This window comes from Scyliorhinus canicula, chromosome 20, assembly GCF_902713615.1.
Source record: "Scyliorhinus canicula chromosome 20, sScyCan1.1, whole genome shotgun sequence".
Lineage (NCBI taxonomy): Eukaryota > Metazoa > Chordata > Chondrichthyes > Carcharhiniformes > Scyliorhinidae > Scyliorhinus > Scyliorhinus canicula.
The window spans coordinates 74,322,228-74,335,752 of NC_052165.1; the positions used below are offsets into that span (position 1 = coordinate 74,322,228).

At 43.2% G+C, this 13,525-nt stretch overlaps 1 protein-coding gene across 1 annotated transcript in view; it reads right to left on the minus strand.

Moving 5' to 3' along the window:
- Positions 1 to 480: 480 nt before the first annotated feature.
- The window catches only part of caprin2 (caprin family member 2), a 70,163-nt gene continuing 57,118 nt past the window's right edge, over positions 481 to 13,525 (minus strand). Inside the window, exon 20 of the mRNA XM_038781115.1 lies at positions 481 to 1,412. Coding sequence (XP_038637043.1) covers positions 1,372 to 1,412 — 41 coding nt within the window. The 3' untranslated portion in view covers positions 481 to 1,371. The remainder of the gene's footprint in view (positions 1,413 to 13,525) is intronic.

Below are 13,525 nucleotides of genomic sequence, written 5' to 3' on the forward strand. Positions count from 1 at the left end.
CTGTATTAAGAGTAAGAAGTGAAAATCATGTTCATTTCGATACATCTCCAGATTGTCCAGTAGCATGGCGAGTGTAAATAAAGATCAGTCACCCATCTTTTTTTGTGCGGCAGAACAGGCTTGAGAGGCTAAATGGCCTTCTCCTGCCCAGATGGTTCCTAGAACAGACGGTGCTTTCTATTTTGGGTCCAGCAGTTGTAAGAAACATTTTAAGAATATTTCCAGAATAGAAGTCACATTGTGAGCAACTACAAATCTAAGCTCGCCCTTCCTAGTTTGACTTCAGAAGGGAGTGGTGAGCACTGCTGCCTCACAGCGCCGAGGACCCGGGCTCAATCCCCACCCTCCCGTCACTGTCCGTGTGGAATTTGCACATTCGCCCTGTGTTTGCGTGGAGGCTCCCTCCCACAACCCAAAAAGATGTGCAGGGTAGGTGAACTGGCCATGCTAAATTACCCCTTAATTGGAAGAACAAAAGAATTGTGTCCTCTCAATTTATGAAATAAATAAATAAGGCAAGGAAATTCCCCACAACGACATACTGATAATTACACAGAGGAGGCTTGTAGAACTAAACTTCATCACAAGACAACATCCTGGATTATAAAAGGCCACTCATTTTTCAGTAGGGCAGAAGATAAAGTAATAAAGCAGAGGGCGATAGGGGGACTGGCTTAGCCTCATTTTGCTACAGCACCCCATATTTTGCGACAATATTTTATTATTTATTTTTAAACATACAATGGCTGTAAACAAAGTCAATGTACATCCAGAAAACCGTCATCCAGCATTTCATGTAAAATCTGAAATGTTCCAACAGTCAGGGGATACTGCATCCCCTACATATTGCAAAGTTACACAACTCACGTTCAATGCAGATTAAACAGATAACAGCATAGAATGCGATCCCCAGGGGCAAGAAAGGCAGCACGAGCTACAGTTTAAGTTATAACATCGCTGCCCTTCTCACGTCATAGTTCCAAGTAAAAATATCGTACGTGTTTGAACATAAGCTAGGCATCGACAGTGTAGCTGTCTTTACAATTCGTACACAGAACACTTTCACAATAAATATCTTGAGCAATTTAGCAATGGTTGTATCCAATACAACTGACATGATGTTCCATGCACCCTGAAGACACTGTTTTTCCTCCTCAAGCTCCCAAACTGTTTCAGCAGATGAAGTTCAATTTCCCTGAAGTCTGAGATGTAATGGGAACCCCGGATAAGGACGTGTCTCTATACAGTCTGTAATGATACAAGAATGGGTGTGCGTAATGCCACGACGCTTTTTGTTTGTATATTGTATCAGACTGCGGGGACTAGGTATTGTAAACTGCAAAACTGTGCAAACTTGATTGTGGTGGTAATTTATTCATGCGTCTGCCTCATTTGTGGTAAGATGCCATAGCCTGTGAAGAGAAATGAGCCCAGGTCAGTAAGTTCAGCTTTGCTTTTTAGGGTACCTTGTACAATTCATCAAACGGAAGTGTGAAGTACTGTGTGCGTTAGTCCTACTGCAATATTCTGGCTGGCTGTCATTTCCGTGCCAGTGATAGACCATATAGTCAGAATTAATCTAACTACAGAAAGTTCCGCTCCAGAGATTTGGGCCCGCAATCTAGCCTGATACTCCAGCGTAGTACTGAGGAAGTGCTGCTCTTTCGGAAGTGCAAGTCTTTCAGACGTGACACTAAACCGAGCCTGGTCTGCCATTTCAGGTGGATGTAAAAGGTATCGCGGGACAATTTCAAAAAGGAGCAGGGAAGCTCTTCCCCAGGTCCTGCTCAATTTTTAGCCCTCAACCAACAGGGGCCTTGCCCAGAACAAATTTGACTGCTGCATTTCCCATATTACATCAGTGACCAGCCTTCAAATGTGCTTCATTGGTTGTAAAAGGCTTTGGGATGTCCTTGATCAGTTTACAGCTGTTTCATCCTGTCATTCAGACGCATCAGTAACTTTTTGTCTGTGCACCATCTTGGCAAGTGATGCACATTTTCTTCATGGGACATTGGCTGGTTTAAACAACCACGTTTTTGTTTTGTGATTTGTTGCTCCATTTACTGTTCACCACTACTGCACTGGAGGCCCTGTGACTTTCACAGTGTGACAAGCTCACTGTAGTACAAATCCAAACTTTGCAGGGTCAAACACGCCTGCGGGCTCACGCCTTCAGATGACAAGTATGGAACAAGAGCAAACTTCGGCGAATGTCCACGAATGACAAATTAATTACGCTTTAGAATTTTGCGCCTGTATTTCCGGCCATTGGTGGCATCCTCTCAATTCGTGACTACCTGAGGTGCCTCGTATCTTTTTTAAAATTAAATTGGGATTGATATTTTACAATGAAATTTTTTTTTAAAAGTCTGATAAACCTTTTTCAAAAAGTTAAAACCTGTGACTACTTTATATATATTAATTTTATAAAATGATTTATCTGAGCAAAATTATTGTACCTTAAAAATGTTTACATATTTAGGGCGGCATGGTGGCGCAGTGGTTAGCACTGCTGCCTCACGGACCCGGGTTCGTTCCTGGCACCGGGTCACTGTCCGTGTGGAGTTTGCTCATTCTCCCCATGTCTGTGTGGGTCTCACCCCCACAACCCAAAGATGTGCAGGGTAGGTGGATTGGCCACATTAAATTGCCCCCCTTAATTGGAATTTTAAAAAAAAAGTTTACTTTTCTTAATTTCATCATGTCTATGATGTGAACTCTCACAACCAGCACTGGGCTAATCACTCAGATAATCGTTCTTTGGCGATTTTGCTTCAGGAACAAATATTGGGGATAGCTTCCCTGCTCGTCTCCAAAATAGTGTCACGGGGTCTTTCTAAATTCACCTGGGAAGCCAGACGGGGGCCTCAGTTTGGGCAGCACGGTAGCACAGTGGTTAGCACTGTTGCTTCACAGCGCCAGAGACCCAGGTTCGATTCCCGGCTGGGTCACTGTCTGTGCGGAGTCTGCACGTTCTCCCCATGTCTGCGTGGGTTTCCTCGGGTGCTCCGGTTTCCTCCCACAAGTCCCGAAAGACGTGCTGTTAGGTCATTTGGACATTCTGAATTCTCCCTCAGTGTACCCGTGCAGGCGCTGGAATGTGGCGACTAGGGGCTTTTCATAGTAACTTCATTGCAGTGTTAATGTAAGCCTACTTGTGACAGTAAAGATTATTTCGCATCTCATCTGAAAGGAGGCGCTCCTATAGTATGTACGGCACTGGGAATGTAAGCCTTGATTCTTGTGCTCAAGTTCTGGAGTGGGACTTACACCCAGGACCCTGTGACTCAGAGGTGAGAGCGCTACCCACTGAGCCATGGCCAACATTCTAAACGAGGGTGTGATGAAATAAATGGAATGGGCTGCTGTGGAGCATGAGGACAGGCCTCGCCCTGTCGGGTTGAAAGGCCTGTTTCTGTAGTGGAAATTCCATATAAAACGCAGTGGATTTAGAATCAAAACCACTGATTTTATTAAACCGCATGGTCAAATCTTTACTCCAAGACAGCATTTACGCTCTCACCTTCAGCTAAAATGAAAATAGCCAGGGAAGCCACATCAAAATTTCCATTCTTCCCATCAGTGTTGCAAATGTGGTGCTGTATTTTTTTGAAGTGGGTGAAATGAGAGGGGAAGTAAAATAGTAGAGACAATATTTCTGTCAGACTAACATCAGTAGCAATGAACTGAAAAATAGCTGCATTGGGGAAACCTCGGCCTTGTAGATTTTTGCTCGCGTTTCACAGCACTCAGCATTCCAACCGAGCGAATTACTTAGATCATCAGTGTGAATCGAACTGTTTTCTCCGTCGCATAGAATCATGCAGCACCGGAGGCGACCATTCAGCCCATCACGCTGCGCAGGCTCCCTGAAAGAGGAATCCAATTTATCCCTCTTCTCCGCTCTTTGCCCCATTGCACTGCAAACGTCTCCTTTTCAACGTTTCCCTGCAGAAGTGAATCTGCTTCCACCGCCCTTTCAACCACCTGCATTCCGGATCATAAGAACCCACTGTATTTAAAAATAATTATCACCTCTTCGCCCGCGGTACCCAAATTCTTTTGCAAGACAGAGCTAGCCAGTGATATAATTGTGCAGACTACACTAGCAGGAAAACGTTTAGCTTATAAAAGAACGTATGTAGAGCTGATTATAGAACAAAAGATATTGCTGCACATCAGGCTCCAGTGTAGCTCACTGTCCAATTCTTTGCGTGTTTTTTAACTGATGTACAGAATTGGCTGGTGTGGGTTGCTGTTTTGGGAATTATTTAAGGATCAGTTAGACAGGAGGACCTCAGCCTGTTTCTGGGTTAATGGTCCACATCGCTAATAATCCTGGGAAATCCTGCAGGGTTTCTTCCCCCTCCCGTTTCCTGGCCTTCTGTTGTAACTGCTGCACACAGCCTCTATCGCTGCAGTTTTCTTTTCTTGGGGCAGCAAGGGGAGAGCGTCTGCATTGGAGGGTTTTTGTCCTCCTCTTCTCGTACCCTCACTCCCTAAAGCACAATGAGTATAATTCTGGTGGGATGAAATCAGTGGTGACCTCTACCTTGATATAAATACTGCCTTTAAATAGCCACTCTGCCAGCTTCCTTTAATGTGCCTCGAGTCCGCCGTTCAAGTTTTTAATATATAGATGCAAGGGTCAGTGAGTTTGATTGCAGTTGATCAGCAAATCATGACCTTTGGAACCACCCCTGATGAATATCACCCACAGGTAAATGTTGGAGTCAGCACGGTGTTGTTTTCGGGAACTAATTTAATCCTGGTTCAACAAGTTAATTTGGAAATGAACCAGTACATAATCTTACAGAAATGGTGAGAAAAGTTTACACAATGTAATGTTTTTGTGTCAAATTTATCAACGTGGTGTTTTTAGATGTCAAAGGAATGTAGATAGGTTTAGCGAGTGGGCAGATGGAGTATAACGTGAAGAGTAATTTGGTAGTATAGAACTTGAGAATTGCTGAAAAAAATAGATATGCCGTCAAAGCTTTAAGTCTTGCACTCATCAGAAGTTTGCAATAATACGACCGATAATAATCTTTATTGTCACAAGTAGGCTTATATTAACACTGCAATGAAGTTACTTTGAAAATCCCCTAGTCTCCTGTTCAGGCGCACTGAGGGAAAATTCAGAATGTCCATTTCACCTAACAAGCACGTCTTTCAGGACTTGTGGGAGGAAACCGGAACACCCGGAGGAAACCCACGCAGACTCCGCACAGACAGTGACCCAAGCCGTGAATGGAATCTGGGACCCTGGTGCTGTGAAGCAACAGTGCTAACCACTGCTAACATGCTAATACTGATGGGAACAGCAATTTATACTGCAAGAGAAGTGGACGCTGATTGGTTGGCATGTGGACTCTGATTGGTAGAGGTATTGTCTGGTGGAATATGTCAGGGAACAGTCGACTGCCAAGCTTTTGTACTTTGAGTTTGAACATATGACAACCTTCACTGCAAGGCAGAGGAGTAAAACAGTAGGGAAGTCTTGCTCCAAATGTACACGGTTTTAGTAAGACCACACCTGGAGCCCTGCCTTAGTTAAGGAGTACACTTGCATTGCAGGTATTCCTGGCATAAAGGGGTTGGCTTAATAAGGAAAGGTTGAGCAGGTCAGGCCAATACGCACTGGACTTTAGAAGAATGATTATTATTGGAAGATGCAAGATTCAGAAGGGACTTGGCAGGGTAGAATCAGGGAGGATGTTTTCCCTAATGAGGGGAATCTAGAACTAGGGAGAATATTTCAGGATAAGGAGTCTCCCATTTAAGACTGAGATGAGGAGGCCCCCCCAGACTCATGAATCGCTTGTCTAGAGAGTTGAGGAAGCTGAAATATTGAGTACATTTAAGGAGGGGATAAGCAAGATTTGAACTGTAAGGGACAGCTAGATGGTGGTAAAGAATTAACACAACAGCACGGTGTGCCGTTGGTGGGAGTTTGCGGTGTGAAAATTGGCTGCCACATTTCCTACATTACAACTGTGACCCTACTTCAAAAGTACAGCATTGGCTGTAAAACACTTTGGGGTGGGCCACGAAGGGAACTATAATAAAAAGACTTCCACTTAGAGCAAACTAATTGGACCCAGATAGGGGTGCCAGAATATTCGTCATGTGACTTCAATTAAGAATAGGAATTCACAGATGTTGAAACCAATTGTTCTTAATACTTGTGGCAATTTTAGAGTAATCGAGTCCGATTATTCAGTTAAAGGGCTTCATGTGTACCAATTTTGTAAAGCAAAAAGGAATGACATTTTCAACAGTGCTTGGTGGAAGTCAACCTGGACACCAGGTTTAATTGATTGCAGCACCATACCCCAAATTCCATCTGCTTTATGAAAAAGCAAAACACTACAGATGGAAATGAAATAAAAACAGGAAACACTGACGGCGCAGCAGCTCAGGCAGCAACTGCGGAGAGCAGGTTAAGGCTTCAAGACCTATCATCAGCACCAGTTCACCCCATCAGACATGTTGGTGCTTCGAATCAATTTCACTTTTAGTTTTGCTTTTGTGTTATTGGCACTGCCCCTTCCCATCTTCCGAGGCAAACGTTTCTAAATAATAGAACTCAAAAGCTAATGGAGGATTTCAACAAAACATGCTACACGGTTTGTGGTGAAGATATGGGTACAGATCCTGGAAGATTTTTAAAAAACATTAACAGTGGGTGATGGGGAAAATTGACCTTTTTTAAAAAAATGTTATTGAATGTTCTGGATCGTCTCAGCTAGCTGCTGTGGTGGAATTTGTCACAGCTGTCAAACTGAGTAGAGTTTTCAGAGCAAGTTATTGAATGTGGATCTGCTTGAAGACTAGATTAAAGCTCTTAATAGATTTCTCTTTTTCTAGCTTTGTAGTTGCAAAACGTCAACCCAGGCAGAAACAAGCTCATGGAAGTGCTGTTTAGTTGTAGTAATGGTAACATTGCATGGCACAGATACACAGTCTTGTCACCATTGCTCATTTTAGTTGCCATTCTAGAATGAAATAACATTTTCAATTCCTACATAAGTAGTAGTAATAGTAATCAAATATGGTTGGCTACCGATGCTTTCTAGCATATGTATCAGGATAGAGAGATATTGGGAACTTGAGTCCAGAAATGTGGTCCAAAATGTAGCAGGCAATTTAGGGGTTAGACTGAAGGAAAATACTGTTTGTCCGGACTCAAAGGGTTCCACCCACACCTGGCTGAGTCACATGTTCCCATTCAGCCTTATGAAACCCATGAGGGAATGCATAAGGCGATTCATCCGAGATCCATTGTCTTTCAGGACGTTCCTGAATGACCAGTCATATCCGATTACAGAGTCTGATGATCCATTTGTCCATCATGGAAGGTAGTTGCATATGAATGGCATAGCTCTACTCTTTTGTAAACGGGAGTGGGTAATCAAGCAGCCCAAGTTCCAGTCTGGATATTCGGGGCTGGACGGAGCTTAGAAAGCACTAGAGAATCAATGTGGAACAGGCAAAGAGGCAGAAGTTCTGTGGAGGTTCAACAGAGAGGTCATGAAGGAAGCTGGCCCAGATTACAGACTTTCGAAAAGGGTTCTAAAATATCAACATTGCCTGTCTATGTAAATGGAAAGAGTGTGTTATTTAGAGTCATGTTTAATGGGAACTGACTGTGTTAAAGGTTAAGAATCTACATGTAATGGGTGTTTAAATATAATTTTCTTTTGTATTAATAAAGTTTGTTTATAAAATGACCAAGCCCTATTTCTTATATTATCACTCCCAAAACAAATCGACTGTACACTTAAAAAGGTACACGTCTGGTTCAATCTCTTAGTTATTGGGGAGGGCTGGCCAGACCTCCGTAACAAATGGTAGAACTATACAGGTTGAAATTAAATTTATAATCTTTTTTCATCCATCCCGATTTGCTTCTCATCATTATTGAGCAGATTGATTCAGCTGTTTTTTTCCCTTCTCACAAGGTGCGATACGAACACTGGAAATAGAAGGCGGCTATTTGGCCCCTTGAACCTGATCTGCTCCCTCAACTCTATTTCCTCACACAATTCCCCATATCTCATTACAATCTAGAAATCTATCGATCGTTTTGAACATACTCCAGTGGCTGAGCTTCCACAGCCCTCTGGGTAGAGAATTCCAAAGATTCATCACAGTGAATAAATTCCTCTTCAATCGCAGTCCTAAATGGCCTACCTCTTAGTTGGAGGCTATCCCCTAAATCAACACAACAAAGCCCTGCAGGAATATTGCATGCCACAATGAGATCACCTCTCACTCTTCAGGCCCTCAATTTTTTCTTCGCAGGCCAATCCTCCAAATCAGCCTGGTGAACCTCCTATGCCAAAACTGTATGCAATAGTCCAGGAGGTGGAAATCTCAACATTTTATTTCCCTTCTATCCCTCAAGCAATAGTTTACCTTGAAAAGAAATGCTCTCATTGTCCAATCACTTAGCAAAAACCACCTAATGGGAGCAGGCAAGCTGCACCCTACAAGCCACATACTTGGTCCTTATCTGCGGCTTTGTCTCCTTTTAATTGTGGGAGTCAGGAAGTTTCAGAAGTGACCCAGTTGAGCTGGCAATGTATCACTAGATCATATCCCAGATTAGATGATGATCTATGCCCAGCAGCAAGTAGACACGCATAAACAAAGAGGAATGTGAACATTTGGCTCTAAAGACTGCACTGTATATATGGATTCCACAAGATTATGTGGGCACCCTTGCTTTAAAGCAATACACAGACCTTCTACTTATTCCTGGAGAAATAATCTTTGATATAAAATTTTCCCCATTTCACTGCATTTTCCTGGAGAAGTAATTTTGCTGCTCGAGTAGAATTCAGAGTGTTTATTTATAAAATGACAATCCTTCAATTCATTAGATGGCAGGGCTATGATTAATTCCAAAGCGAATTTCAAATAATAGCTCCATCTGAAAACAATAGGGTCCAAGAAATTTGAACCTCAGATCTTAAAAATCAGATTGACGCACACACCAACAACACAAGCAAGATCTCATCACAATGTTGTGGATAATATTTTACCAAAAAAATTAGTTTTTTTTTAAAAAATGGATGCTAATGTTCATAAACCAAAAATCCATCACGAGGGCAACGGCAGACTTGGTATCTCACATTAAATAAGTGCCATTTAAATATCGCACCTGGAGCATTGTAAATCTCGTCAAGGTGCGTCACAAGCCTGATAAATACACTGTACACAGAGATCTTTGGTCAGAAATTGCTGTTCAGTAGTTCTTGGGTGAGAGAAAAGGGAGGTATGTGGTGGGGAATCCAGAACTCAAGGCTTAGGCAGCAGAAGGCAATGACATCCTTGCATTGCAAGACAGACACTGCACTGTACATTTAAACAATGGTTGGTTTATCTATGCAGTTCCCTACACCGGACACGACCAGGAAATTCAGTAGCAGGCTCATGCTGTTTCTGCAGATTCGGTGGGCCAGAAGGTCAATCGCACATGGTGCTCTGAAGACTATTGGGAGGGGCGGGGACACATTGGTAGCAAAGTCGCATCTTTGGTGATCATGCAAGTCCACTACACTGCAGCACATGTTCAAAATTAAGTGGCTCAAAGACAGAACACCAAAGCAAATCATCTGTCAGTCTAAGGAATGGACTTGAATGTTGAAGCAGGTTTGCTCAACTGAATGCTCCAGTACAGAAGACCGACCACTCAGCCCATTAAGTCTGCATGGACCCGCCAAAAGAGCACCCTACCCAAGCTAACTCATCCCTGCAAGCCACCTAACATTTGGACACGTAGGGTCAATCCACCCAACCTACACATCTCTGGACTGTGGGAGGACACCGCAGGATGGGATTTTTTGGGGGTTAAAGCAGAGGCTGCAGTTTTTTGGATGACCCCATGCCTATGAGGGGGAGGGGGTAGCAAGTAGTGTGTTGGAATAGTCATGTTGAGGCGTAATGAAGGATTAGCGACTGTTTCAGCAGATGAGCTTAGACAGGGATCAAATAATGTTAGAGGTAGAAATAATAATAATCTTTATTATTGTCACAAGTAGGCTTACATTAACACTGCAATGAGGTTACTGTGAAAGGCTCCTAATCGCCACACTCCGGCACCAGTTCAGGTACACAGAGGGAGAATTCAGAATATCCAATTCACCTAACAGCACGTCGTTGGGGACTAGTGGGAGGAAACCAGAGGAAACCCACGCAGACACGGAGAACGTGCAGACTCCACAGAGACCGTGACCTAAGGCGGGAATCAAACCTGGGACCCTGGTGCTGTGAAATAACACTGCTAACCACTGTGCTACCCTTACACCCATGCACTAATGAAACCAGAAACGACTTGCCCATACTTAACTGCATTGCCCATATTTAACTGCAAAGAAAATAAATGTGCACACAGTGGGGATTTTGGAAGAGGGTGGGGGTCTGCTTAATGCTTGCATCATGGAACACAAGCTAACAAACCCAGAGCTCCAGGCTCCTTTGTGTACAGCAGTAGTGAAGCTGTATGAAGACAATGTCACCATGTGATTCTACATAACTGTATTCAGTCTGTGCCCTCACAGTGCAGAGTCCCAAGTGGCTGAGGCAAATCTGCCTACCCAAAATTCTCCAAGCTCACCCTTCAATAGCGCAAATAAATAAAATAAATAAAGTAAAATCCACAATTGCTTTGCCCAGGCACCTGCTAAGGCACCTCAAGTAGGAAGCAACTAAAACCCAAATTGATATCAAATCCACCACTAAAAAGCATCGCAACTGGAGTGGAGATTCCAATCAGTCACTCAAATTAGCTTAGACGAGGGCAGCACAGTGGCACACTGGTTAGTACTGCTGCCTCTGGGCACCAAAGGTCCAAGGTTCGATCCCGGGTTACTGTCCGTGTGGAGTTTGCACATTCTCCCCATGTGCGCGTAGGTTTCACCCCCACAAAGATGTACAGGGTAGGTGGAGTGGCCATGCTAAATTGCCCTTTAATTGGAAAACATTAATTGGGTACTCTAAATTTATAAAAATGAAAAAATTAGCTGAGACACAAACATTGTAAACCTGAATATTTCGGAGTTATTGATTCCTAGGCTTTCCTGCAATTTTCTTTCTTTGTGAACACCTCCCAACACATCACCACGGCATTGTAGCTGCAAGCCTACTTCACACGCCCTTCCACAAGTGGGTCAGAGGTTTACAAAAACAAAAATAGAGGGTTTTCATTAAGTGTCTTTCTTGGCCAACATATTTCCTGCAGGAGAAGGCACCTTTTATTTACCGAATTTGGAAAACTGTCTAAACAAGACAGGAATGCTGAAAGGAAGAAGGGGGACAACAGTGCCACATTTGTTGGAGCACTTCAACACGACCCATCGCTAATCGCTGTTGTGTTTAGTGAAAGGGAGTCTGTTGTGTTTAGTGAAAGGGAGTCTGTTGTGTTTAGTGAAAGGGAGTCTTCCTTCATTACAAGTGCAGGTACAGTGGAGGGGCAGACAAAACAGAAGCATGTAGATATGCATAGAACCACACCCCACCCCACCCCAAGAATAGCACCGGGGGGGGGGGGGGGGGGTGTGTGTGTGTGTGTGTGTGTGTGTGTGTGTGTGTGTGTGTGTTTTTCCTTCACAGTCTAAAAGATGTGCCGGTTAGTTGGATTGGCCGTGATAAAACTGCCCCTTAGGGTGTAGTGTTACAGGGATAGTGTTACAAGGATAGAGTGGGGGAAGTGGACGTAGGTTTAAGGTGTTCTTTTGAGGGTCAGTGAAGGCGCGATGGGCGGAATGGCCTCCTTTTGCATTGTAGGGATTCTATGAAATGTTTGAGGGCAGTAATGAGCCTGAAGCAATAAGGAAAACAGATATGTGCCAAGTCACTAAAGTTCTCACTGCACATTACATTGTTGTGACAAGGTCTTTTTCAGTTACTTGCCCATTTATTTCCCTCACCCATAGCAGAATGCCAAGCTTGCACCAGCCCATAAAGGCAACAACCAATCTGGACAGCTGTTATGGCCATTCAGGTTTTCAAAAAAAATACATCCAACTTGTCATGGCCTAGGGCTCCAATCATAATCCCAAGTGAGCTTTCAGCAACTGATGAATTAGTTTGAGCATCATTTGAGACTCAGCTGAAGGCCCAGTGAGGGATAAAACACAAGTCTCATCCCTCCTAAATGTCAAGGGATGAAATAACAAGTGCTAGTATGGGACAAAAAGTTTACTGGGAGAGGGGGAGAAAAGAGAGCCACTTCACCGACCCAAAGAGAAATTATGTCTGAAACAAGAACTCGTGGCTGTTCTTAGCTCACTCACTTGGCCCAACCCAGGGATGAGGCTTGTTACAAGAGATGGATCCTGATGTTTTCCTGCACAACAGAGCTCAACTATCCTACAGTCAAAGAATCCTTCAGAAGTGCAGTTGGAAGTAATCAATTTTCAAATACTGGTAGTTACAAGACTCCTTTGGGATTCATGAAAACAGGTTTAAAAGTTTAAAGTGGACTCTTACTGAAAAAAGGTGATGTGGAGATGCCGGCGTTGGACTGGGGTGAGCACAGTAAGAAGTCTTACAACACCAGGTTAAAGTCCAACAGGTTTGTTTCAAACACGAGCTTTCGGAGCGCTGCTCCATCCTCAGGTGAATGAAGAGGTATGTTCCAGAAACATTTATATAGACAAAGACTTTGTCTATATAAAAATGTTTCTGGAACATACCTCTTCATTCACCTGAGGAAGGAGCAGCGCTCCGAAAGCTCGTGTTTGAAACAAACCTGTTGGACTTTAACCTGGTGTTGCAAGACTTCTTACTGTGAAAAAAGGCGGTGATCAGATTGATGATGTCATTCACTAATTAGCATGCAACAGATTCTTGAAGTTTCTCCTCCACAGAGCAGCTCACCACAAATAAATGTTGTTAAGATTAGAATTATTGCAAGAGGACAAGCCTAATGTCCAGGGGCACTGCCCAAATAGATGAATCCATTGCCCCATCATCCACACCCAGCCAGTGAAAGTTTTGAGAGTCTCAATCTTTCACAGAAAGTCTATCGCTGCTAGTGCTGGCGACAACAGGAAAATGGACAGTTGAGATAGTAAAGCAAACACTCCAAGAGAAACCAACCAAGAATGTCAATGAGTTAACATGGTGGGGAAATTGTTCCAGGCCATGGTACATGCCATTCCAAACTTAAGTGTAGAATTGATAAATGCCCCACACCAAAATAAGCTTGAAATATAGCAAATATGTAAAGAAACTTGACTGAAACAGGTCAATGACTAGCTGTAGGTGGAAAGCTACTAAAACCAACTTCAATTGTTGCTCTTTGGCACTTTGGCAAGGACTCTGTACATTTTCATTCAACTGCCCTCCAAAACATTTTCACTCCATCAACTAACACTTGGGAAAGTAACATTTGCCATCCCGATTTTAAATAAATATATTTCATCTTCAAACAAAAATATTTTTAAAACATACTCCAGGCAAATTAAATTTGGCATTCAATTGTTCGTACAAGTGACCTAATCTGGACTGT